The following is a 27991-nucleotide window of genomic DNA, read 5'->3' on the forward strand; positions in this document are numbered from 1 at the left end:
GGATATTTATTTTTTGGCAAAGATTTGAAAGTTTAACATTTGTCAAGTCCTTTCATCTAGCTTTCATTTGACATCACATAGTAAATCAGTGAGTTCAAATTGAAGAGCTAACCACATTATTCGTACATCTGCTGAAAAAGGGTCGACGTACAGAGATGATGATGATGATGATGATGATGATGATGATGATGATAACAACAACAATAACACTTAACCTTTTAATGTTTCATCAGTAACATGTAGTATAATGCCGTTTTATGTTATACAACCGTTTTCCTCGTAATACTTGTGAACAAATCATACATTTAATATTCTCATCATATTGATAGCAAAAAAATGCCTCCTCCCATCCTACTTGGAACTTCCGTACATGGTTTCGAGAGAGACATATGCCACTCGCAGGTCAGAGACAAAGACAAATGGAACGGAGTTTGACTCCAGTGAGTGAGAGGGTGGGGGTTGGCGGAGGTAGAAGCAAGCAAAATGCACAGCTATCACTGCAAGCCACAATGTCTCGCGAGTCACGTTGTCGCCACGGCTGCAGTAAGGAAACCTCGCCACTTTTTCTGCCAGATAGACATGCGCACGCATACAGCTAGTGATCCAAGCGGCAAATAATTAACAGTAGGCCCACTGGGAAGCATACAATAATACAAGAGCTAAAGAATTATTGTTTCGAAGGAACCTTTATGTTCAGGCTTTAAATTACAGCAACAACAAAGAACGAAACCCAAAATGGAACACTTCCAGCCAGAAAGCCAGTTTATGAATTTCAATAACTTATTAATTAAAACTACTATAATACAACAATATGGCTCAGAAGGCAACATTTGAGACTTGCATTCGGGAAGTCTCAGGTTCTAATTCCGTAGCCGATCAATCTGACTAGTTCTTTCCCCCTCAGTCACTAAGCCAATTAATATGGGATTGGAAATTTACATACTATGATTTGTCACTGCTTTAATCACCAATATACCGGTACATATTGAAGGTTTAGGTACAGCTTACAGCAGTAAAATTTTGGAAATATTCAACATTTTTTTCCTCCATTCCTGTACCTTGTACAATAATGAAAATCAGTATGTGTAAAACACTGTTCTTCTGCTATGTGAAAAAAATAATTTACATTTTTTTTTTCAAAATTCAGTTCACTAGTGCAGTGATGAAGCGTTCCCCACGTAACTAAAAAACTATCCAACATTCTGTGATGAAATTGTTTGTGTGTATTTTTGCATATCATATCTACAATATGATGCAAGATCACTTCTCTACCTTTAATAGATTTTCTGATAAAAAATAAATTAATTTTAAAAATAGTGAAATATCAGCATTTTCTTCTAACACAAAATAAAAAATATATATTTATTAAAGAATGTAGTTGAAAAAGCATAATATTGAAAACATGAGTTTCAACAATAAAATGAAAAAGAGAGGACATGAAAAAGTTAACAAGGTTATGAGTTATGAGGGAAATGCTTCATCACTGCTCAGTGAACGACCACAATTACGAATTTTGAAAAAAAAAAAAAAAAAAATCTTATAAATCGTAAAAATATTTTTTTCATATACCAGAAGGACAGTGTTTTACACATACCAATTTTCATTATTGTATAAGATACAGTAATGGAGGGAAAAAAAATGTTGAATATTTCCAAAAATTTTAATGCTGTAAGCTGCACCTAACCCCTTAAAACAAAATTCAAACGAGTTAGGTACATTAACACAAGCGATCTGTAACACACGACAATAGAAACAGAATCTCAACAATACTCAACTGGCTACTGACATACCCGAAGATCCTACACACGCGATATGACATTGATGTTAAAGCTTGTATAAATCAATGCTTATAAAAATAACTAAGCTGCTGCTGCTGTTGTTATTGATGTTTAGTCAACTGTCCGAAGACAGGTTTGAACCTCATAAGTAACACCAATAAGACATCACTCATGAAGCAACTAGGCCAGCAGATAATGGAGTAGGATGATCAGTTCCTTTCCCCCTCCAATGTATACATCGCCGATTAGCTTCATATTCCACTAATCAGGTCCACACCTGTGGAGTAACGGTCAGAGCGTCTGGCCGCGAAACTAGGTGGCCCGGGTTCGAATCCCGGTCGGGGCAAGTTACCTGGTTGAGGTTTTTTCCGGGGTTTTCCCTCAACCCAATACGAGCAAATGCTGGGTAACGTTCGCTGCTGGACCCTGGACTCGTTTCACCAGCATTATCACCTTCATATCATTCAGACGCTGAATAACCTAGATGTTGATATAGCGTCGTAAAATAACCCAATCTATATATATCCACTAATCAGACATCAAATGCATACAAACAGTTTTATTGTTTTTCCTCTGACACATAATATGCCAAGTGAGATGTAGGCCTACTGCCTGATAATAGATATACATCAGTGGCGGTTCCTCGGGGAGGGAAGGGAGGAACGTCCTCCTCACATTTTTTTTTTCTTTTGAAAGTACATATCAAATAAAATATGTGTCTATAAATTCGAGGAAGATTCGATAATTTTTAAGTTCACAGCTATCAGAAAACCTCGGTTGATCGAGTTTTAAACGACGTGTGGTCATGTGCTGCGCGAAAACTGTAAGAAGAATGCGAGATTGTTTGTGAGGAGGAAAGTCAATTCTTTCCTCCTTTACTGCAGTTACACACACAGACAGCAGCGCACTACGGCCAGAGAAAGAAAAGAGTTTTAAAGCAATTAACTGAACTGATAGGGAGGAGATCCTCCTCTGATTCTGCACATGGACGGGAAATAGTGTAGCAGACAGAAACTGACTGGTCGTACAACAAGCCAGAGTCCGTGGATGTAGCAGAGTAGCGAGTCGGCCGCCATTGTTACTCCTTTTCAACACGCGTGGGATAGGAATGTTTAAAGTAAAACTTGGATATTTTTAATTTGAAGGGAAGAAAATTCAAAAGGATATTCGTATATTTCATAACATTATTGTCAGTCACCATACTGATATACAAAAACCTCATTTAATAATATTATTACAGTATAAATATGCATTTAAGTATTTAATACATTCCTTCATATAGGCTCACATCACAATTATAGGTATTACAGCAGCATGGACTTAATAAACTACAAGCAATAAATGAAAACAGCAATGTTGCGTGTTAGTAGCTAGTCTCATTCAACACGTGTGATGCTGCAGTGTGTGCGAAAATGCTGCAAGGTTGTGCATTTCCCTGTAATTGTTAATTTGTGCAATTATTGAATAATGAATGGAAGTGAAAACATATTTTGGACAATTTAGGAAACTCAGTTTACAAGAACAGATTATTGCTATGCAAAAGAGAAGGCCAACCTCAACACTACCTGGTCTTACATGTATGCATGTAGGCTAATTTATAGCATGTTATTTCAAGAAAGTCTTGTTTTGTGCTGTTAACTTCTTTCCTCCTCTTACAAATATGCAGGAGCCGCCACTGATATACAGAGTGTAACAAAAGTTTCTGGTACAGTTTGTTAAAATTATTCTCTTGTTTAGTTCCCATTTTCTCAGGAATGATGACCAAATTTTATGATGCTGGAGTTGTTACTACTTGATTGTGGTGTGATCCAATTCTTTATTAATAATTTGGAGGGAAATGTCACATTGTTGAAGACAGGTGTTCAATATATTAACAGTGTGAGTTAATTTGTAGTAAAATTAGGCAGTGTAAATTACGAGGTCAAAAATTTTTCCTGTGATTTGTGATTTTAATTCTGGTGAGTATTGTTTTATATTATTTAATCAATAAATTATCGTGTAGTATGATTGAAATTAAGTGTCATCTTCTTTCAATATTAATTATTCGAACACAAAAATGTAACAAAAGTTTCTGGTACGTACCAGGAATTATTGTTACATCTTTAGTTTTCTATACTTTTCGGATAATAAACCAGTTAAATGTAATTTTTAATGCGTAATTTTAATAAACGATACTGACACTTATTTTTAATCACTCAGGTCACCATGGCACCAACAAAACGTGAGCATGCTCGGTCTCAGGTTCAAGCCTTGGTCAAGACTGGAAAATCAGTACGTGATATTGCCAGGTTGTTGAAAATGTCACCAACAACAGTTTTAAAATGGAAGAATCAAACGGATGGTTCTGTTTCTGATGCTAAACGATCAGGCCGACCAAGCAAGGTGTCACCTCAAACAAAAAGAAAAATAAGGGAGTGGGTGAAGGACAAGGTTGGTGTAGGAACTCGGGCTGCTCTAAAAGGCTGAATTTTTCGGAGTGTTACTGCTCTATAAACAAAAACATTTCACACATGACAATCAGTAGGCATTGTCGTAGTCAGGACTGATGTCGGAGGTCTTATGTACCAAGAATCAAGCCAATGCTGAGTGAAAGGAACATATCCAATCGAATTAAATTTTGTGAAAGGTTGCTGAAAGAAGGATACACAGAGGATGCACCTGGTGCCAAAATTCTAAGGGCTCATATTCTGTTCACGGATGAGTCGCTTGTGGAACTTCACTCTATTCCGAACCGTCAAAATGCCAGAATTCGAACAGCGGATCCATCCTCTATAAAGCCTACGCAGGTACCCAAGTTTGGCGTTAAGATTATGGTGGCCGGAGGAATCTCACATTATGGAAAGACACAACTTGTTATAGTGAATGAGAAGAAAACTGTGAATGGCGAATATTACTGTACACACATTCTCCCAGCATATTCTAAAGTTCTAAGGGATACCACTAAATTTCCAAAACAACATATTGCGTTCCTCATGCAAGATGGAGCCAGAGCCCACACAGCTAAGAGTACACTGGACACAATAAAGAATTCTGGCATCAAAGTCTGGACAGACTGGCCTGGAAATTCTCCAGATTTAAATCCCATAGAGCACCTGTGGAGCAGATTACAAGAAAGTGTGTTTCGAACACCCAGACCAAGAAATCGCAATGAGTTGATTGCCCGAGTGTTGGAAGAGTGGGAGTCCATTAGTCAGGAAGACATTTTCAGACTCACAGATAGTTTTGGTAGACGTGTGTTGCAGTGTCTTGAAAAAAAAAAAGGATGTAATACCGACTACTGAAGAACAGTAATGAAAGGACTGTTCACTAAGCTATAAAGTGGCGTTATTTTGTGATATTTACCACAAAAAATTAAGAAATAAAGTAAAATTTTCACTGTACCAGAAACTTTTGTTACACTCTATACATTTCAGCCAGAACCTCAATCAGAGGTGTAAGCTGCTGTACTGACGCGACGGTATACTTGGACGCCTGTATATTCTAATTTTTTCTGCCTTTCGCTTCCACCATAGCCCGTAAACTACAAGTTCTTTTTTTTTTTTAAATAATCTATAATCACTTGAAAGCATTTATTCAAAGCACAAATATAGAGAAAGTAATTTTTTCTACTAACAAAACCTATTGGGTATTAAAGGATTAACATCGTAAACAAAATCTTTCCTACACAGCACTATGTAAGCCTATACACTATTTACATTTCCCAATTGGGGTGTTGAATACGAGGCTTTTATGAGTTCTTAAAAATCGTAAACTTTTGCTTGTCTCAAGTTCCAAAGGTCTTAGGTGTTGTTAAAGAAAAGTGTGAATCACAACTTGTCTTATTATCGGTAATATCACGGTATGAGTATTTACCTATTTTTTGGTCATGACTGTTGAATTGAATTTACTGTAGGCTATAATAATGATATTTCTAGTCTATTGATGTATCATTTATTATTTTTAATAAAATCAGTGATATTAACCTTCCAATGTATCATTTTGTAGTCATTGAACCTGTAACAGTAGGGCCTGCAGTACATTTCATTACAGGTTAAGTGGGATTAGAAATTAATGCCAGTTCTCAACTAAAATCCTGTGCTTTCCATATTGTTCGTTTTTTTAATTTGTTTAAATTTTAAGATGTCATACATGCAATAAAGTACATTTTTATATAATTTATTATTAAATATTTTCTGATGCTTTTATTTATTTTTCCAAGGTAATAGATACGATGAGCATGGAGTTAAGTTATTCGCCACCAGTCGCGCTAGTAAAATGTTGCCACTTATCATAGCCCTATCTAAGACGTTATAATAGTATACTAGACTTACACAGAGCGCTGGTGTGCTGTCCAAAATTGAAACCAGTCTGCGCATGTTTACGCCGCCATGCTACTGGTAGAAATAGAGCGGTAAACACGATTGTCATACTTGTCCTTTGTTTTGTCTCGGGTGTTTTTAGTGAATAGTGTGAAAGTAATGGCAATATAATTTTGAAAGATGATATATTATCGCCGCGGACTCATGCTTAACATGTCGGCATCATACAATAACGTGCGGTGTGGTTTAAAAAAATAATTTTGCCGACCGATTGTTGCTCTGTAGGTTTCACTCTAAGCGTCACGTTGTCACGTCTACTTTCTCGATAAGAATAAGCACTAGTTTGTTATATTGTTAAATGGCTATTATTATTATTATTATTATTATTATTATTATTATTATTATTATTATTATTTCATATACGAGTACGTTGGCTTTCTTAACTCTTAATAATAACTCTTTAATAATAATTTTTAATCACATACCTTAATGTTCGTCCTCAGCACAAGACATTGCAACCTCGGGTTTAGTCTACGTGGATTAGACAAGTAAGTGTCATTTAATAATAATTGAAGCAGCTTATTGGTTGCATTATTGAAATTGAGGCGAGTGATTGGAGCGCGACACAAGAAATTGAAAACAATAATACAATTAAATTTCAAAGACCTGCCGAACGCATGAGGCCGCTCAAAGATCTGCCGAATGTTAACCATGAGAGCGCGGCGATAATACCATCCCTGTTTAATTTTCCAAGCTATTTGCAAAAGGTACGAATAATATTATCTCTGTTGTTACAATATCAATATCATTAAAAATCAATCAGTAGTTTACGACAATAAAGAATACTTAATTGTTAGTACAGGTATATCAGACTGTAGAGAAATCCCACTGAGTGAATTATTTAGACTTACACATCAGATGTTAAAACATTAGTGGAAAGATAACTTTTTGTTTTTATTATGTAAATGAATTTATCTGCAAGATAATAAACTTTCATTCAAGATCCATATATGGATAAATAAATATACAGATAATAAATAAATAAATAGCTATAATAGCTAAGCCTCCTTTGTGAAGTTATGATTCAGAGTTCACCAATAAATAACTCTTTTACATTTTTCCGGATATATTTTATTAACAAAAGCAAGGAATATCAGCTTATTGATATTGCATATGTGTATAAAATTATGTACCATCACTCCGCAAGCAATGATAATATATCTATTTTATTTATTTAAAATAAAAATACAATATGTAAAAAATCCACACATAAAAAGTATGTGATTTTTTTTATCTTGCATAAAGTGATTGTTTAGTTTTTAGTTCTTCACGTTACCTATTGTTTGCAATGTATTAGGTACCGATACTTTTTATAATTGATAGCATTCCCTTTATTAATTGAAGAATGAATTCAATGTAATTTGGCTACCTTCGCACATTATATTTTGCCAGATTATCTATGTCCTGTGGTCTAAAAGTACCGGTAATATAATTTATTTTTGATTCTCTAAAACTTAACAAGTCTATACTGAGTATCGCATATTTATTTCACTTAGGAATTTGATTATAACAAGAACTTGTGCATATATTTATGTCTTGTGATCTAAGAGTTAATATGTTAATATAATTTTAGATTCTCTGAAACCTAACAATTTGCTGATTATCGTAAAATTATACAATCTATAATGTGTATTGTGTAGGCCTATTTATGGATGTATCAGTATGTTTTCTATAAATTGCTGCATACGTATTTTCTTTTCTTTAATGTTCTAACACATATCAATGAAACTTTGAATATGTTTATTTCGTCTTAATTTTACGTTAAACGTCGAAAATGGCCATAATATGTCAATTTTAGATCATCACAGCGTTAAATTACGTGATTTACGCACTGCTATTATTTGTCTGCTCTCCAACAATATGGCGGCAAGCGCAGCGTTCAATTTGCCCCGGTTTCCTCGTTTCGCGCAGCCGAGACTGTAGGGGCTTGAGCCCTATTAACATAGTTTCCTTACAGAATAGATACCTATACTCTGTGTATATTGTCGTCACAGAACAATATAACAGACAGGCAGAGAACAACCGATGCGCTCCTGGTGGCCTGGCTATGAAGCTTAACATTTTAGTGCGAAATTGGTTTCCTTGTCAAACCTAACGATGTTACTAGAAATTGCAGACTCGTAATATATTTACGAGATCAAAATAATAATAATAATAATAATAATAATAGTAATAATAATAATAATAATAATAGTAATAAATATAATGTAATATGATACCATATAATATATTGTGACAGCTGCGTCGGGATTCGAACGCATGTCCGACAGGGCGCGCGGCAGACGAAACGTTGGTCGCTTAGGTGTGGCGGCGAGGGGAGGTTGCGCGCGCATCTGGTGCTTGCCGAGAGGGAAGGAAGCAAACTGCTGCGGGGTGAAGGGGGGGACGGACCCTCCCGAACAGAATCGTCCAAGTCCGTCGAAGTGGAAATATCGAGAACTCGTACTTTCTCGCAACTATCGTGTGGGTATAAATTACGACACGCGGGTGAGCAGTGGAACAGTCAGTCAATCAGTAAGTCAGTGTTGTTACAGTCAGCCAGCCAGTCTTGTGTACCGGAGTTAGACTTGAGTGTGTGTCCGCAACTGTGTGAGCAACCGAAGACCTGAGTTCGAGTGCAGTGGACCGCAGTTGGAGGGACCTGAGTTCGAAGTTCAGTGGACTGTATCTAAGGTCTGGGGTTCGAGATACTGTGAACTCGAGTGACTGAGCTAGACGAACTGTGAACTGAGAACTGACAGTTCTGATTTATAAATAGTGCTTTGTGAACATGAGTAAAAATTAACAGTTCATTGTTGTTCTCAATAATCCAAGTAAATTGTCATTGTCGTCTGTGGAGTGCAATAACGAATACTGTGTTACTGTGTGGAGAGCAAATCCCATTGTTGACGGGAGCAGAATTAAATTGTAGAAAGTGAAGAGTAATTGTTGAAATAATAAAATTACATTGCTGTTTAGTATAAAATTTACAATATAATACAATACAATTTATAAATATAATATAAGGTGAAACATCGGTGAGCTATCTCCTCATACTACAAAATTCCTCGGCATCATATCACTTAAATAATTCCCTCAACTAACTCGCTAACCTAGTCACATACCTCCGCTTAATGTTACTTAGCTATCAACTCATATAACTCAACTAACTCATAAACAAGCTTAAATTGGACGATTAGTCCCACGTGTTGTGTGCGGCGATATCAAATATTGGACTAATTACAAGAAAAAAAAACAAATGTGCTAATATTGATAAAATATCCTTATATCATTAATGTACGATATATATATATATATATATATATATATATATAATTTTATTCTACTTACCAATTATTTTCATGTTCAGTAATCCACTCTAAACTACATTTACAATACCTTTTTTTCTTTCTATTTCTTCTGAAACATAATTCCTTCTTATTTTATTTTATAGATCTCATCTCTTTTCTTCCATTCTCTTTTCTTAAATATTTTGCTCCCTTACTTACTGGCTTTTAAGGAACCTGGAGGTTCATTGCCGCCCTCACATAAGCCCGCCATTGGTCCCTATCCTGAGCAAGATTAATCCAGTCAGAAAATGTTACCTCCCTTGTACTACAGTGATTTGAATGTCTTAGCATGATCTAGGAAAAGATAGTGATTTGAGGCGTCCGACATGTGGAATACAGAAATAATTCGTCAAATATTTATACCGACGTGGACTAGTTCATAAGTGGATAAGGCAAACAACTTGTCTTGTGGACATCTCCTAGCAGTCAATGCTTTGTTCACATTTTAAAAGTAAGTAGGTACCTATATTACCGTATTTACTCGAATAATTCCCGCACCCTAATTTTATGGAAATAAATCTTGAAAACAAAAAAACAAAAAAAATACATTTTTTTTTCTTTTATTACAACACAAAAATTGTTACAGTATGTAATTATTATATTGGTCATGCTACAATATAATCCAGGACCTGCAATACAATAAAAATAATTTCATGTCTTCCATGAGTAAAAACAGCAAAATATTGATAGGAAAATAATCTATCTCATTCCTCATCACTTTCGTCATTGCTGGCAAAAGAACTGTTGGCATTGGGATCGTCATCATTGCCATCTTGCCACAGCATATCGTCTTCTGTTCCAAACAATGAATTGGTAATCCCACACTTCTTAAAGCTACACATGCTATCGCTTCAACGTCAGGGTAACAATCTTGCCGCAAATAATACCCGCACGCCAATTTTTGCAATAAGATATGCGAGTATTATTGGAGTAGGTCTATATACGGTAATAAATGTTTTGCTAACTTCATACAATTTCTCCTTCATAAACTTGAAATTCTTGTAATTATAAAGCTGTTTCAAATGTTTCAATTGTGCCCTAAGATTCTGGAGAAGTTTTTAAATTTACCTATTTTTGGAAAAATATTTTGATTGATTGGTACATTTTTTACTGTTCTCAAATCAATGGCACAGCAGACGTCCTATCTGTATTCCACCTCTCTCCACGTGTTTTGCAGCAATGCAGGCGTAACATCTGGTTGTGTTTGTTAACCTTCCCGGAAGTGTGGAATAGCTCCTTACGTGCTCGTCGGATTGATTTACGGGGGCTCCGCTGGAAAGACGTACGGATTCATTCGACATCAGCCACTGGAACAGTGCGCTTTTTGTGATGGCCCGACTTTGAAACCAAACTCCCAGTTTCACGAAGGCATCTTCCCATTTCATGATTGTTACGTACGTTGGAACATAGTCAGTTGGTCGCAGTTATATTCACGCCGAAATCGACTTGTATCTGCGTAACAGATTTCAACTCCGCGAGAGAAAGCACATAGAATGCATTTTGTCGTAGAGTCCACATGGTTACTGACAGTGTATATTTCTTTTTCGTATGAACGAACAATGCGAAAGTATAAAGTTGTTTATCACTGTTCTACATTTTGTAAAATGCAAGTTTCAATTGTTTGCTGAATATGACTCGGCAAAGACCAGCAATATAGTACAGAAATTCAATGATCCAGGGAAGCAGAATTTGTTGATGGCTTCTCCCCTGTGAACAAGTGACGCTTTTATGGCTTCCGTAGTAAAAAAAAATAATAATAATAAACAAAAACAAAAACTTGCGGCAAAAATTACAGGTCGGTAACTTCTAATAGATTTTCCTACATAAATGCCTTCTTCTCATGCACTTCCATACAATTTCAGTATTCCCGAATCCGAAAATTGAGTCACGAAAGGCTGGTTCACAATAAACCGGGAACGGAAATGAAAACGATAACGAGAAAGGAAATATTGTTAAAATAAATGTATTTAAATGTGAGCATTCACAATTAACTATTGTGAAAGCTCACATTTAAATAGACTTATTTTAACATTATTTCCGTTCTCGTTTCCGTTCCCGGTTTATTGTGAACCAGCCTGAACATCGTAGTTGTATGACTTCTCGGGTGGGTTTACGATTACTATATTGTGAAAACTACATTCAATACACAGGGTGATTTCGTTGAAAGTGTACAAACTGCAGGAGATGGTTCCTGAAAGGATAAGGAACAAACGTGATATAATGAACATACGTCCGAAAATACATAGCTTCTGTGCTATAAGCATGTACTTATTCATTCCTTCAACAATACTACAATGCAATGCACGACGCATTGTCATGAGGCTACAATTAGAGGAGATGTTCGAAGTGACTCCCACGGGCCTCATGGCATGCGTGTACGCGCCGTAGCAGAGACTGCCGCACACGTTCAAATATTCCAGGGTCCATTCGGATGGCGTTAGAGCAGCGTGAATATGTTGTTCTAGTGTCTGCACGTCCGGGATGGGTTCAGCATACACGACTGTTTTCAGATGCCCCCACAGGTAGAAATCTAACGGGTTGAGGTCAGGTGACCGAGGAGGCCATGGAATTGGACCGCCTCGTCCGATCCATCGACCGGGGAACGGTAATATGAAAATGGGCTGGAACACCATCATGTAACAGCCACACAAGCATTCGTACTGCACAAGGAACTTCTTCTAGCAGGGGAGGGAGGGTCACCCGCAAGAAGTTGAGATATGCCTCGCCTGTGAGGCGTCTGGAAGGACGACTGGTCTATTTTTTTTGGGTATTAAGATTTATTTATTTTTATTATTGGTTTAAGTGTATTAATTTAAGTAAAGTTAATAGAAGATTTTAACTTCTTTCTTATGCTTTCAAAACATATGCTTTTCTTTAAAGCTTTTTAACTTTAATCATTTATATTATCTCAAATATTTGTTATTAATGAGACGGTCGCCTATAATGCCCGCCTACACTCTGAGGCTAAACCAGTGCTGATGGTTTACTTCCATCATAGCACGGGGATTCTGCATATCTCATACATGATTGTTGTAGCGGTTGATGATGCCATCCCTCGTAAACGTAGCCTCATCTGTGAATAGGATTGATGACAGGGAGTTCTGATTAAGGGTGACCTGTCCAAGAAACCAGCGGAAAAACCGTTCCCGCAGAGGAAAGTCCTGCACACGTTGCACGTGATAAGGGTAGTAACAGTTCTCATGGAGAATGTTCCACACAGTCGTCTGGCTTACCCCGCATTGGCGAGCCACCTGCCTGGTGCTGATACGGCGATCTTGTTCCACAGTGGTTATCACATCTTTCTCCAAGGCTGGGGTACGTATCTGGTGACCCAGTCCCGTAAACGAGCCTGTCTCACCCAAACAACGAAAAATTCTTACAAATGTTATATGTTGCGGGTGCTGTCGATGGGGGTACTTTTCCTGGTACAGTCGTGCAGCTGACCGTCCATTGCCATGTGCTTGTCCATATGAAGGGTACATGGGGAAAATGAACAACGTCACAATGCTGTTAAAGGTAATGTCATTATCTAATGCACTGTATTACTACAAACTTCAGTGTTATGTTTACCAAAAATGGTAAAGCAGAATTAAAACCACGGATACATTCATCATTTCCTTCATTTCAAGTAGAAACAACAATAAATTTAGCAGTAATATACCGAAATAGATCAATATCTCAACCTTAATGGAAATGTGACATTGTTCGTTTTTCCCGTGTACCCTTCATATATACATATTAGAGTTGGGCAACACGATTCTTTTTCAGAAGTCGATTCCAACGAGGTTATATCAGCGTCGCCGGATGTGCCGGAATTTTGTCCCGCAGGAGTTCTTTTACATGCCAGTACGTCTACTGACATGAGCCTGTCGCATTTAAGCACACTTAAATGCCATTGACCTGGCCCGGGATCGAACCCGCAACCTTGGGCATAGAAGGCCAGCGCCATACCAACTCGCCAACCAGGTCGACTGCAGTTTGTATAGTTTGAACGAAATCACTCTGTATATTCTAACTGAAGGACGCAAATCGCCATTGTAGCTGACGCGCCCTTTTTAAGTCCCAATATCTATAACTCAGTCCCGCGCCGTGGCGACGTGGTCCAAGGCATCCTGCCTAGGACTCGTGTTACGGAATGCGCGCTGGTTCGAGTCCTCATGGGGGAAGAAATTTTCTCATGAAATTTCGGCCAGTGTATGGGACCGGTGCCCACCCAGCATCGTGATGCACTTGGGGAGCTGCAATAGGTAGCGAAATCCGGTTGCGAATACCAGCTATAACGGCTGGGAGGCTCATCATGCTAACCACACGATACCTCCATTCTGGTTGGATGATCGTCCACCTTTGCTTCGGCATGTGGGCGTGAGGCCAGCAGCCAGCTGGTCGGCCTAGGCTGTAGCGCCACGGATTATTATTATTATTATTATTATTATTATTATTATTATTATATCTATAACCCAACAGAATGATTTCTCGCCTTTATGTACAACTGCAAGCTGTTTAAAATTACTTTTCACATATTGTATCACAAATGATTGTCTACTCCCAAATGTATACGTATTTATTCTTCTCTCGATTACACTTACTTACTTACAAATGGCTTTTAAGGAACCCGAAGGTTCATTGCCGCCCTCACATAAGCCCGCCATCGGTCCCTATCCTGTGCATGATTAATCCAGTCTCTATCATCATATCCCACCTCCCTCAAATCCATTTTAATATTATCCTCCCATCTACGTCTCGGCCTCGCCAAAGGTCTTTTTCCCTCCAGTCTCCCAACTAACATTCTATATGCATTTCTTGATTCGCCCATACGTGTTACATGCCCTTCCCATCTCAAACGTCTGGATTTAATGTTCCTAATTATGTCAGGTTAAGAATACAATGCGTGCAGTTCTGCGTTGTGTAACTTTCTCCATTCTCCTGTAACTTCATCCCACTTAGCCCCAAATATTTTCCTAAGCACCTTATTCTCAAACACCCTTAACCTATGTTCCTCTCTCAGAGTGAGAGTCCAAGTTTCACAACCATACAGAACAACCGGTAATATAACTGTTTTATAAATCCTTTTAGATTTTTTCACAGCAGACCAGATGATAAAAGCTTCTCAATCGAATAATAACACGCATTTCCCATATTTATTCTGCGTTTAATTTCCTCCTGAGTGTCATTTATATTCTCGATTACACTGCTAACATTAATTTTCTAAATACATCACAACTGAAATGCATCTTGCCTTAGTGTACAGGTACCTCCGTGCTTTTTTTAAGCTACCAGATTGCGAAGATTTCTCTCGAAATATATCATAAGTGAACGGGATCTAGGTTGTGTACGAGTGCATGTTTTTTCAGACTATGAGACTGCTTGAAGTTCTTGCCACATATACCACAAATGAATGGCTTCTCCCCTGTGTGTACGCGTCTATGCTTTTTTAAATCACTCGATTTCGAAAACTTCTTCCCACATGTATCACAATTGAATGCCTTTTCCCCTGTGTGTATGAGTGCATGAGTTTTAAGACTACCAGATTGCGAAAATTTCTTTCCACATATATCACAACAAAATGGCTTCTCGCCTGAATGTACGAGTCCATGTTTTTTAAAAGAACTAGAAGCCAAAAATGTCTTTCCACATATCCTACAACTGAATCGTTTTTCGCCTGTATGTATGCGAGCATGAGTTTTCAAATTACTCGAAGACAAAAATTTCTTTCCACAAATTCCACAACTGAATGGCTTCTCGCCTGTATGCACGCGTGAATGCTTTTTCAAATTATTCGAAGCCAAAAACTTCTTTCCACAAATTTCACAACTGAATGCCTTCTGCCCTGTGTGTACGCGTGCATGAGATTTAATGCTACCTGATTGCGAAAATGTCTTTCCACATATATCACAACTGAATGGCCTCTCCCCTGTGTGTACGCGTGCATGGGCTTTAAGACTTCCAGAATGCGACATTTTCTTTCCACATATACCACAACTGAATGGCTTCTCGCCTGTATGTACGCGTGCATGCTGTTTCCAATTACTCAAATTCAAAAATTTCTTTCCACATGTATCACAACTGAACGGCTTCACGTCTGAATGTATCCGTGCATGCTTTTGCAGAAGACTAGACTCAAAAAATTTCTTTCCACAAATATCACAACGGAAAGACTTCTCCCCTGTGTGCAAGAGTGCGTGTCTTTCTACATGACTGAACTGCAAACCATCCTTTCCACTGACATCGCAAATGAATGGGATTTTGCGCGTGTGTAAAAGAGTGTGGCTTTTGAGCCTAGCCAAGTCGAAAAACCACTTTCCACAAACATTACATTTATGTGTCTTCTCGACTGTTTGCAGGCACTTATCTTCTATAAAACTCTTGTCAGGTGCTGGTACTCCAATGCTGTGAAGAAATTGTACGTAAGTTCGAACAATAAAGATTTAAGCAGAATAAATCACAAAAACAACACTACATCCAACATAAATATAATTATTAGGGCTAGGATTTTGATGACCTATAAATCATGAAAAGATGTCTTAAAAACAATGCATTTATGACCTAAAAATCTTTCAAAAATTCCCTACAAATTGATCTTACATAATTGGCTTAGTAGGAAAAGAGGTTTTGTACTACTTAATATTTAGTAATTAAATTAAATTCTAGTACCAACATTTAAGTTTATTTAATTTTGCATAATTTTTTCTAAGTAGTACACTTCAATTAATTATTTTACTTGATGTAGTTTCCATGTAGTCCACCACAAGGCCACACTTATCCGGAACTAGCAGGCATAGAGGAGTCTTTATTGAATGGGTGGTTGGACTTATCCATTACATGGGGTATAGTACGTTAAAATGGCAATATTTGTGTAGGAAAACGATTAATATATTATACAAAATAATGGGCAAAATATGCAGAGAAAATATCAAAGGAAATAAACATTATTTTATATTAATAAAGGGGATTTATGGCCAAAATTAAATGAAAATGCACAAAATATGACCGAATAAAACAAAAAATGCTCTAATGAGTTGAAACACGCAAAAATGCAAAAAAAAAAAAAAAAAAAATGCCCCAACAAATATGTCTTAAAACACTCAGTTTATCATATAACATATAAATACTAAAGCAGCTATGTTTCTGGCTTACTAGAAAAAAGATGCAATTTCAACAAACTCCAAGTCCTAATAATTATACTTAGTAAATAGCAAGCAATGCCGAAAAATATTTCGATGTATATAAATCTACTCAAGTCAAACCTCATATGTAGTGTTAAAATTCTATCAATTCTTACATTGATATTTTAACACAGAGGTTCGCAACCAGTGTGTCACTCAGCCCCATGGAGTATGTGGCAAAATTTTGAAATTGAAAAAATAAATTTTATGCTATCTAGAAAGTCTCTTTACAACGTATTTTTTATTTACAACGAAGTCTTTGATATGGTACACTTTATTTTGAGACAGACTTGACCAATGAAACCTGGATACTTGCAACAATGCACAGTTTAATTTTTCTCCCTGGCGATAATTCGAATGAAAGCGAACACCTGCAACAATGTTTAGAATCGTCAGAACATATTGGTCAGTTTCAGTATATATACGTGTAAGTGGGTGATAGTGCGACTATTTTATTAAAAGTGCTTTATTTAGATTTTACCATGGAGAAATTTTTAATTCGAAAAAGACAATCTTAATCAAGTTCTGGGTTAGTTGACAGCACTGCTAATTCAATCAATGTGAGCGAAAATTCCCTTCGGGTTTCACAAAAACGCACTGCGTTTCGTTAATATAGTGATGAATACTTGCATACTATTATACTATACGTGGCATGGAGATGAATATAAACAAAATCCCAAGTGTTTTATATGCGGAAAAATTTTTTTGTCAAGTCAGTCGATGGTGCGGAATAAACTAAAAATTACATTTAGAACAGCTGTTTTCAACATCATACTGATGTGAATCAGAACTTTCTACCATAAAAATAATGAAATCTAAACAATAAAACCCTAACGAATTCCCTTATTTGTATGATCAGTAGCCATTACAGCAGTATTATTATTATTATTATTTTTACTACTACTATCTTTACCAGTGCTGCATTTTGAAGATGATTTACGTGTTGACCTCTCAAAAATAAGCCCACTTATAGAGAAACTATGTGCAATCCACGAAGCGCAGACTTCACTTCAATTTAAATAGATTTTTTTTTCAAAAGTTACAATAAAAATCTTTTATTGGACATTCAGCATAGATAGGTTGGGATTTTTCTATCCTTTGCTTTTTTCTAATGCCACTCTCGTTCCTGCTTGTTGTTTTTAGAATGTTCGATTGCGCGTTAACATCGACCTATTTACAACACTGGATGTTCGACACTACATACAAGTTATCAGTGCTTCTTTTCTGGTGGAACGTGCTGGAGTAGTGTTCCGGCACTTTTTGTTGCATTCTTCATCATGAAACCGAAATAAGTGTCAATAACTATGAATTTAATATCATTTTTCTTTGATTTCCACTTAGAGTTTGAAAGTCTTAGTTGAATGATTTAATTATTTTATTTTAGTTGGTTATTTAACGACGCTGTATCAACTACTAGGTTATTTAGTGTCGATGAGATTGGTGATAGCGAGATGAATTTGGCGAGATGAGACCGAGAATTCGCCATAGATTACATTGCATTCACATTACGGTTGGAGAAAACCTCGGAAAAAACCCAACCAAATAATCGAACCCACGCCCGAACGCAACTTCAGACCGGCAGGCAAGCACCTTAACCGACTGAGCCACGCCGGTGGCTAGTTGGACGAAAAATAGGTTAAAAACTATTAAATTCTCGTGCAGTGAACAGTAATCATCTCCGCATCTGCTATAAAATATTCTAGACAGAGTTCCATCATCTTTTTCTCCAAAAGAAAAGCATTGGTTGTTGTTATTATTACATTATTACTATTATGACGATTATTATTAATAAAAACAAATAAGTGTGTCGAGATATCGTAGGCGTTCAGTAAAGTGTGTCGTCAGTCAAAAAAGGTTGGGAACCACTGTCTTAGCAATACTCTACTTCTGATGCATTTGAGATGTGAGGGAGAGCGACTACATTTGTATTTGCCTCGATGTTTTATTGTTGTTTAGAATATGGATCTATGATATGAAAAGTAATTAATAAAGTGCATGCAATTATTTTATCTTCAAGCGAAATTCCGATATTAATTCCAGCTCACATTAAAAATTGTTCAATATGGTTTACTTTTCCCGAAATCGCGTTTGCAAATCAAACGAGTGGCAGCACATGTCTTCGGTTGCCGAGATAATTCTGAGAGGCCACATCACAAGCATATTCGTATCCGCAATATAAGATTGCTAATACCTGTAGCGATGGGTGGTGTCACAATTTGGCAGGCTCTTACTAGTTACATTGTTTGATGGCTTAACTACAGATAATATTAAGATACGTTTCTCTTTTATAGTCTTATTAATGTAAACATTTTAAAATCTGTGATTTTTTTATTATAGATCACGAACAGGCACCCATATTTGGTGCGTGGAAAAATGTACTATATGTAAAAAGCACGAAAAGGTCTTATATAGATAAAATAATGCATGGATATCATTCCTTATATCAGTAAATTAATATAAACAAAATTACATAATAAACACCTGATTTGCATAAGAGGCAAATGTTCAGTTACTCAGCTAAAAATTAAATTATGGTTTATTTAACGACGCTCGCAACTGCCAAGATTATTTCAGCGTCGCTGGTGTGCCAGAATTTTGTCCCATAGGAGTTCTTTTACATGCCAGTAAATTTACTGACACAAGTCTGTCGAATTTAAGCACACTTTAATTCCACTTAAAGCCTGGATCGAACCCGCAACCTCGAGAATACAGAGTCGTTCATTTGAACAACAATCATGTTGAAACTAATTAGAAATTTCCATTTTTCATCATTATGTAAATAAAGCAGTGACACCAACAACATAGTAAAGCCTCATACACTTCACTTACCTCTCAGTTAAGACTTCATCCTCCTCTGCCGTTATTTCCAGTTTGACCTCCTTCTCCACTTTATCTAACTCACGTGCCTCATCCTGCAAAAGATAATTAAAAAGAAGCTATGAGACAATAACAGCTGAGGAATAAATGTATGGTAGATTAAATGCTGCAGACTTGATTTTATATCCTATTTAACTCAGTAAACACTTGAAGCATTGTATGTGTAAATGCAACTGAATTTAAAAAATACAAAAAAAAAAAGATATGGCATTTTCTAAGAAATATAGCAGTTTAAGTGCCAATAGGGATATCTTATGCGAAGTTTTACCGCTAGATGGCAGGAGCGTTCCATGCAGTGCAACATGTTGTAGGGCTATGTTATGTCATATGCTACAGTTGATTACGTTTTTCCGCTTGTTGGTTTTCTGTGCGTGTCAAAACTATATTTACAATTATTTTGCATAACCTAGTATAATTTAATATAAGTCAATATTTTCTACCTCATAATTTAATTTAATTTACAATAAATAATAACGTAAACCTGTATAATATTGAGCGATTCCCCGAGATGGGTGGGGAAATCTGCAGTATGCAGAATATAGATACGAGTAAATTGAATGTTCATGAACCTAAACGAGAACTTTGAGAACGAGGTGCATGAATAAAAAAAATAGGAACTATCGGGATGTCGAAGGTGAATATTGCCCTCTTTAATCATTAGTATTTAAGAATCGTACGCTAAAAACAGGATATGCAACCACGTATGTGTGTTTCTTTTTATAGGGAAGAGACTATCGATATTGATTTCCTTGTATTTTTTTCTGTAGTTGCAGAAAGATCAAATGCAATTTTTAATAGGATGATATAATATGATCGCAGTAGTATCACGATTAGTCGTGCGTCTTGTAGGTTAAGAACATGCAGTTTGAATACTATGTAGGATGAGTTTGAAAATTTGAAGTTAAAACATGGTTTTAATAATTAGGGTACAGTACTTTAAAAATATTATTCACGAAATGGGTTCCACTACGGGTAGTCCTGGATAATAAACATCCCAGGTCGAGAGTTTACTGCAGACGTAAACTTCGGAGACTCCTACAACTACTGCATATAATCTAAGCTAACAGAGCTCGCTGTTGAGGTTGCATAGGTTTTTATTAATTTTTCTTTTTCCTCTTCCAAAATGAAACTGTAGTCAATAATTCCTTACTTGAAGTAGTTACTTTTATTTAAGAGCTAGCACTTTCGAGGCACAATTTAATTACTTATATTTTTTAAGATTTAAAGCATATATTCAGAATATTTCGGGATCTGATTGATAGCGAAAAGGTTTCCCTGGTGTTTACATATAGGAACGTAACAAAAATTTCCCATTTTTAGATGTTTTTAAGAGTCCTATTTAATATACTAATACACTACGTATATCCTCATTGTTTATATACCGAAAAACAAATTCACACGCAAAGCGCATCCCTCAAGTACTTGTGTGCTATCTGTTGGTGCTAGTTCAGGATATCCCTATTGCATAAACGATAAGTCAATTGGAAGAGTAAATAAGAATGACACTCGAATCATATTCTGAGTTGGTCATAGATGAGTAGGATTCAGGAAGACAAAGTTGACAACTGATAAAAATGTTATGGTAAAATTTGTAGGACAAATGGAACATTTTTAGTAAGGTAGTTAGAAAATATTTGAGATATTTCAGGATTTAAAGTAAGCATAAAACTAAACTAAACAAAGGAAAGTTACTAAAACTCTGAAGCGATTTGAAAATCCACGAAAAATACTTTGCTTAGTGTAAACAGAATGAAAGAAATTATCTCATGTGTGGATATTCTGTTCCTTCACTTACGGGCTTTAAACTTTTTACATTTGCAGAGTTTCAATTGATATTATTGTTTCCAATACAGCCTGTTGCTTTAATGGAGGAGTTTGGACTCGACATAATTAAAGGGTCCTACACATGTAACAGTCAGTGTGAGGTTGCTACTCCAGAGGAGAGGAGGATGGCAAAGGAACTCTGAAGTACTCTTTGTGAATTGTGACGTTCATGCGTATTATGAACAATGGTTCTAAGGGAAAACATCAATCATAAAGACATTACCTATAAAAGGAGTATAAAACGAAAAATTACAGGGAACATAATTAATTGCATTTTCTATAATAGGCACAAACCTAGGGAGACCAGACGTCCTCTTTTGTCCGGACATGTCCTCCTCTTTAGGCCTTTGTCGGGGGTCTGGGCGGATTTTTAAAAACTCGAGAAATGTCCTCCTTTTCGTAACTTGTATGCCTGATATTTTGAAACTATCTGATTTGACGTCTTTTTCAAGTAATTTGCCTGGTAGCAGCATCGACGGAACATACTCTTTGACAATGATCATAACTCTCTTTGCTTACAAGGTAATATTAAATTCACATTTTGTGCTGCCTTTTTATGTATTTTGATAATAGTTATAGTCCCTTGGCTTTCATATGTAGTTAACTGTAAAATCATTTTATATTATTAAGTTTTATTGTAAGTATGCTCTAATAAAATAGACCTAAGACTAAATCTAAATATTTTCTGTCCTCTTCAATAATTATAGTTCCTTTGAATTTATATGTAGCTAACTGTAAAATCATTATTATCAAGTTTTATCATAATTATTTTGTAATATTAATATACTTTTAAGTAGAATTAGGTTATTTTACAAAGCTTTATCAACATCTTAGCTTATTTAGCGTCTGAATGAGATGAAGGTGATAATGCCGGTGAAGTGAGTCTGGGGTACAGCACCAGAAGTTACCCAGCATTTGCTCATATTGGGTTGAGGAAAAACCTCGGAAAAAATCTCAACCAGGTAACTTGCCCCAACCTTGGAATCGAACCCTGATTTCGCGGCCAGACGTGCTAACTGTTACTCGACAGGTGTTGACTTTAAGTAGGATATAAGCCTAAATCTGTACTGTAAATATTTTGTAAGAAAATAGATAGTGACGTAATTTATATTATAGTATAGGTCTAAGCCTAAATCTAAGTACATATTTTCTGTCCTCTTTTTTACGAACAATGTCCTCTTTTCTATTGATCTGAATCTGATCACCCTACACAAATCACAAGCTTACTCTCCTACCATTGGAATAATTGAGATTGACCCCCACTATGGTGGGGTGACGCATTAAATTAGAAATAGATCTGGTAAAAATTATCAGAGGTGATTAAATAATTTAAACTGGATATAATTTAGTAAATGTTCAGCACTGGAGTTTCTATGGCAAAATTGGTATGGAAAAGATTCAAGAAAGATAAAGGATGAAGAAATGGACAGCATGAGAGCTACAATCATCTCCCGGGTCACCTGAATGTGCCAGTCATATCAGCCATTACATAACAGAGGGAGAAATACCGACCAAGTCACTTCATAAACTGCACTCACCTCAACTTCACTTTTCACTACAGGAAAGTCGACCGGCAAAGGAGCTTCATCAAATGTCATCTCGGTTTTTATAACATAGCTGTGGTCCATACATTCTGTCTTTATTGCAGTCACTTGCAGATTTGATACATTTCTTTCCTGCAAAACACAAAACATAATAATTATGAAATGTATCATATGTAATTGTTCACGAAAAACCAGTGAATGTTTCTAATATCTCTCCACTCTATTAATAAATCCTGAAGTCAATAAACGCATGTGTACACATTTCAGAGACAGTAGTGACATAATTTGTATGAAAATCCTCGTAATGCTGCAAGTAAAAGAATAGTTCTATAATATGATATTGTTTCATTCAAGTACAGTAAAATCCCTCATATCCGGCACCCAAATAACCGACAACACCAAAACAATGGCACTTTTGGCTACGCCAAAAAAAATAATCATTCGTGCGAAAGACAAGAGTCAGACGAAGATGCAAGTGGTTTTCGTGAATCGCAAATGCCGCATATTGTGTTTACTCTTTACATTGTTCACGCGTGAAAACATAGATAGAAAACCCGTTATGTCCTTGGAGTAGATCGGGTAGCATCAATAAGCTGTCACTTGGATCTTGCAAACATGCGCAACACAGAACAAAATGATGTGCAGAGACAATATCTTTAAATTTACCATTTGAACTCGCTCGTTTCGAATGGGTGTTGGAAGAGTCTGATTACGAGAAGCTATATTGTTATAAACTACATATTTAGAAAATATAATAATTAGTAATCACTCTTAATATAGGATACCTCAGATAAAGGTTTCTGTTCTTCTACATCTGTGCGATTACTTCCTTCTATTGCCAGAGGGTCGATCTCACGTTCCTTTTTGATCACGTACATCACGACTAAAAAAGAAAATAGTAAGAAACTCAGATTGACATGCAATATGTCAGTTATTTTGATATAGGCCTACAGTACTTACAACAATGTGAATAATAATTCCACATATCCTATTAATACAAAATCAAGGAATTGAACAAGTAACTTAAGTTCCTTTATACTTTTGGGGTGCGATCTATCATATATAGGAGAGATAGATGCAGAAAAGAAGATGTATGTATTTATTCACACTGCAGTGGGTATATACCCGGTGGCAGTGGTAACTAATTACACTCAATAATGACAATAATAAACTTATTAATTAAAAATACAATTAATAATAATACTAATAATTAATACTAACAACAATTAATAATAATAATAATAATAATAATAATAATAACAACAACAACAGCAACAAGAACAGGGAATATACTAAATTAAATGAAACGATCACTTGAAATAACATTAGAAATAAATCTAATTTGTATCTTAAAACTAAGATCGAACTAAAACCCACGAGTATGATATGTTCATATCTGCACAAGTACCTTTCAAATTACACTCATTTCGCTGTCAACTCACTCACTGCAATGGAACTACGACACATTTCACTGATTCTATCCTGATTTCACTAACACTTCAAAAACATTTCACTGTTCAAATACTATCCACTGCCACTATAAACTATAAAGCTTCATTGACAGGAACACGTTTCACTTACACAGCACACTTCACTGACACGACATACTTCTTCACTTGCACAACACACTTCACTGACACAACATAATTCTTCACTGATACAACACTTCAATAACAACATATAATTTACACCCTTTAAATACTGTGTATAATTACCGTCTATTAGTAAGGTCCTAAGCCTATTTTTAAATACATTTTTGGTTGTTGGTAAAGCCTTTAGTAAGTCTGCAGGTAAAGCACTCCAGTCCCTGATAGTACGATTGAGAAAAGAAAACTTTCCAGTGTCCGTCCTCTGCCTTCTTTCCCTCAATTTATATGAGTGGTCGTTCCTTGAAGAGTAATTTGGCGGCTGCAACCTATTTTTTATTTCTCTCCAGGCAGGCTCACTTCTGTATGTTTTGAACAGTGCGCATAATCTAATTCGCGTTCTTCTGTCCGTGAGTGTGTCCCATTTTAATGGTGAATTTTTCCGACAACACTTAAGAGCCCGTTTTTGAATATTTTCCAGTGTCTTAATATGTTCTAATCTGTAAGGATCCCAACATGCAGCACCATATTCAATTACTGGACGTACTAGTGATTTATATGCAATCTCTTTGGATTTATCAGAACCTTTTCTTAGTACCCTCATCACAAAGTGTAACGCTCTCCATGCTTTTCCCGCTGTGCCTGTAACGTGTTCCCCCCAGCCGAGATCGCTGCTAAATGTTATTTCGAGGTATTTACATTTGTTAACTTCCGGAATGGTTTCACCCCCTAACGTATACGATGCGTCTATTTTATTTCTTTTCCTTGTAAAGCTGATGGCTTTGCTCTTTAGAGAATTTATTTTCATTTTGTTGGCTATTGCCCAATCGTTTATTTTATTGAGGTCATTCTGGAGAAGAGTAGTATCTTCATGGCTTTTTATTTCCCTGTATACCATACAATCATCCGCGAATAAGCGAACCCTAGACAAGATATTAACTGGCAGATCATTTACAAAAGCCAAGAATAGAAGAGGCCCCAAGACACTCCCCTGCGGGACCCCGGAAGTAATTTCAATTGCATAGAAAAATTTAATCGAATTTGTGGAACTATTAGGAGAACTCTAAAAGGCAAAGTTAGAAAGGAAACATACATGAAATTCTATAAAAGAATGGCAGTTCCATGCGGATTATATGGTACTGAAACTTGGACCCTTGATACAAAAATACAAAAATACGTGGTAAAATACAAGCAGCAGAAATGAAATTTCTGAGAGGATGCCTAAGAGTCACAAAAAGAGAGAAACTACGTAATGAGGACATCCGAAATATTCTAGAAATATACGAATTGAATATAAAGTAGATGATTATAGACAAATGGAAAGACCACGTAAACAGAATGAACAATGAAAGACTAACTTACCTAAGAAGATTCTAAATTATAAACCGAAAGGTAAAAGGGACATTGGAAGACCCAAAAGAAGTTGGTTGGATCAAAGAGACGCAACAGACAGAGAGGTCTAATGCCTGAAGTAGAAGAAGAAGAATCCTAAACGATAGAGATGAGGATGTTGATTCTAGGATGTTACAGTATTTACCGTACAAAGCTGGAGAAATGAAGACGGAAGTCAGAAAGACATTAACTGCCGACATACGTACGTATGCTAGTAATTCAAAGATAATGCAAAAGAATTGCATAGCATAGACGTAAATGTAAATACGTCTTCTTGTTCTTCCAATCTTTATACACAAGTGCAAAGAATGATATAAATTTCTGCACTATGAGTAGACGTATTGAAATGCAGGTCGAAAATGCGTGGTTGCTCTTTAATCTCAAGGTTCTATCCGTTTGTGAAGAACTGATCAGTAACTTACGCTGTGTGGAATAATATAATGGATTTATGTATGTTTCAGCGGTCAGTCTGTAGCATTAGCCACGTCAAAAGCTAATACATAGTTGCAAATTTACTTACCCGCATGTGCAGGAAGACATGATCAAGGAAGCCATGACAGCTGTAATTTATAATATTGACACAGTGGAAAACGAAAATATAGGAATTTTTTTTATTTTACACAAACCTGCAAAATATTTCTTGCCCCTGTCTCTACTTTAACACAGCTGTACTACAGTAGAGGAGACTGATGTACCTTGAAACACTTTTCACATTTTTTTTTTTTTGGGAACAAACTTTTTAAATGAAAAAATGCATCCGATTCCTTTAAAACTTCCTGTATGTATTTTCCTGTTTTACAGATCTATTAAGGAGGGAAAAAATAAAATGAAGGGGTATATAATGTGTTTCAAGGTACAACAGGTTCATGTACCTTGGAACATATGGAATATAAGTAGTAATGCAGCTCTAAAAACTGACAATCATATTTATATTGTATTTGTCATCATATACCAGAGCAGGCTTCTCTGATTTAGATTTTATTTTCTGGAGTAGCATTAACTCCTTCAACAGCTTTCTTCAAGACATCCGGATCAATTGGGGGCCTCTTAACTCCAGACTTACTTCGTTACATGATCTTACAATAAAACAAAAACCGTTAGTATCATGTAGGCTAAGTACTTTGAAACATGTTCCATGGTTGTGTTCAAAGGTACAAGAGGGTGAATGTTTAAACAAATATGGCTCCCAAAACTAGAGATTCGAATAAATTATGGAAATTAAAATATATTACCCTACTTGATTGAGAGTAACAAATACAATTTGAATAATTTCAAGGGAAAAATTGTTCCAGGGCCGAATATCGATCGCGGGACCTCTGGCTGAACGTACCAGCGCTCTACCAAGTGAGCTACCCAGGAACTACATTCGACACTGTCTCAATTTTTTCCTTTATATTCACGTAACTCGAGTGAGCTGACATGATGCCAGAGATCCACATCGAGTTCACACAAACTCGTGTGACTTAATTGTGGTTTTCTGTTAACGTACCTACAAAAACGTATATATTATGCAAGTCTAGTTTTTTTTAGGTATATCTCCCTGTGAAGCAGACTTGAATAATTTCAAGGGAAAAACAAGCTAATAATTTTTCCCTTGCAATTATTCAAGTCTGCTTCACAGGGAGCTTTATCTGAAAAACTAGACTTGCACCATACTGTAGGTACGTTAACAGAAAACCACAATTCCAAGTCACACAGAGATTGTGTGCACTCGATGTGGGTCTCTGGTGTAATGTCAGCTCGCTCGAGTTGTATGGATATGAAGGGAAAATTTGAGACTGTGTCAGGTGGAGTTCCTGGGTAGCTCAGTTGGTAGAGTGCTGGAACTTTTAACCAGAGGTCCCGGGATCGATATCCGGTCCTGGAACAATTTTTCCCTTGAAATTATTCATGTCTGCTTCACAGGGAGCTTTGCCTGAAAAACCAGACTTGCAAAATACAATTTGGTTTTGTGTTAGAAAACTTATATCAATGAAGGGGGGCTGCGGAGCTGCAGCACCCCCAGACATTTGTGGCTCTTATCTCGTTTTATGTTGTGAAATACATTTATTATACAGTCTCTATTTAGCGGCTCGAATTTTTTTATAAAATTTCGCTCTCATTGACATGCAAGCAATCAGTGAAGTCACTTCCTCCCCTG

At 36.3% G+C, this 27991-nt stretch overlaps 1 protein-coding gene across 2 annotated transcripts in view; it reads right to left on the reverse strand.

Annotated features, from left to right (window-relative positions):
- LOC138691621 (gastrula zinc finger protein XlCGF57.1-like) overlaps positions 1 to 26374 on the reverse strand; it is a 42669-nt gene extending 16295 nt beyond the window's left edge. The window contains exons 1-5 of one of the 2 annotated variants that reach the window (XM_069813778.1): positions 26274 to 26374; positions 23659 to 23756; positions 22868 to 23005; positions 19458 to 19540; positions 10024 to 15852 (exon numbers count right to left, since the gene is read on the reverse strand). In XM_069813778.1, the coding sequence (XP_069669879.1) occupies positions 14769 to 15852; positions 19458 to 19540; positions 22868 to 23005; positions 23659 to 23751 (1398 nt within the window). In that variant the 5' untranslated portion in view covers positions 23752 to 23756; positions 26274 to 26374 and the 3' untranslated portion in view covers positions 10024 to 14768. Of the gene's footprint in view, positions 1 to 10023; positions 15853 to 19457; positions 19541 to 22867; positions 23006 to 23658; positions 23757 to 26273 lie in introns of those variants that run through there. The other variant, XM_069813781.1, reaches the window with a different exon arrangement.
- Positions 26375 to 27991: the final 1617 nt, after the last annotated feature.

The sequence above is a fragment of the Periplaneta americana genome, chromosome 16 (genome assembly GCF_040183065.1).
Source record: "Periplaneta americana isolate PAMFEO1 chromosome 16, P.americana_PAMFEO1_priV1, whole genome shotgun sequence".
In the NCBI taxonomy this organism is placed as follows: Eukaryota; Metazoa; Arthropoda; class Insecta; order Blattodea; family Blattidae; genus Periplaneta; species Periplaneta americana.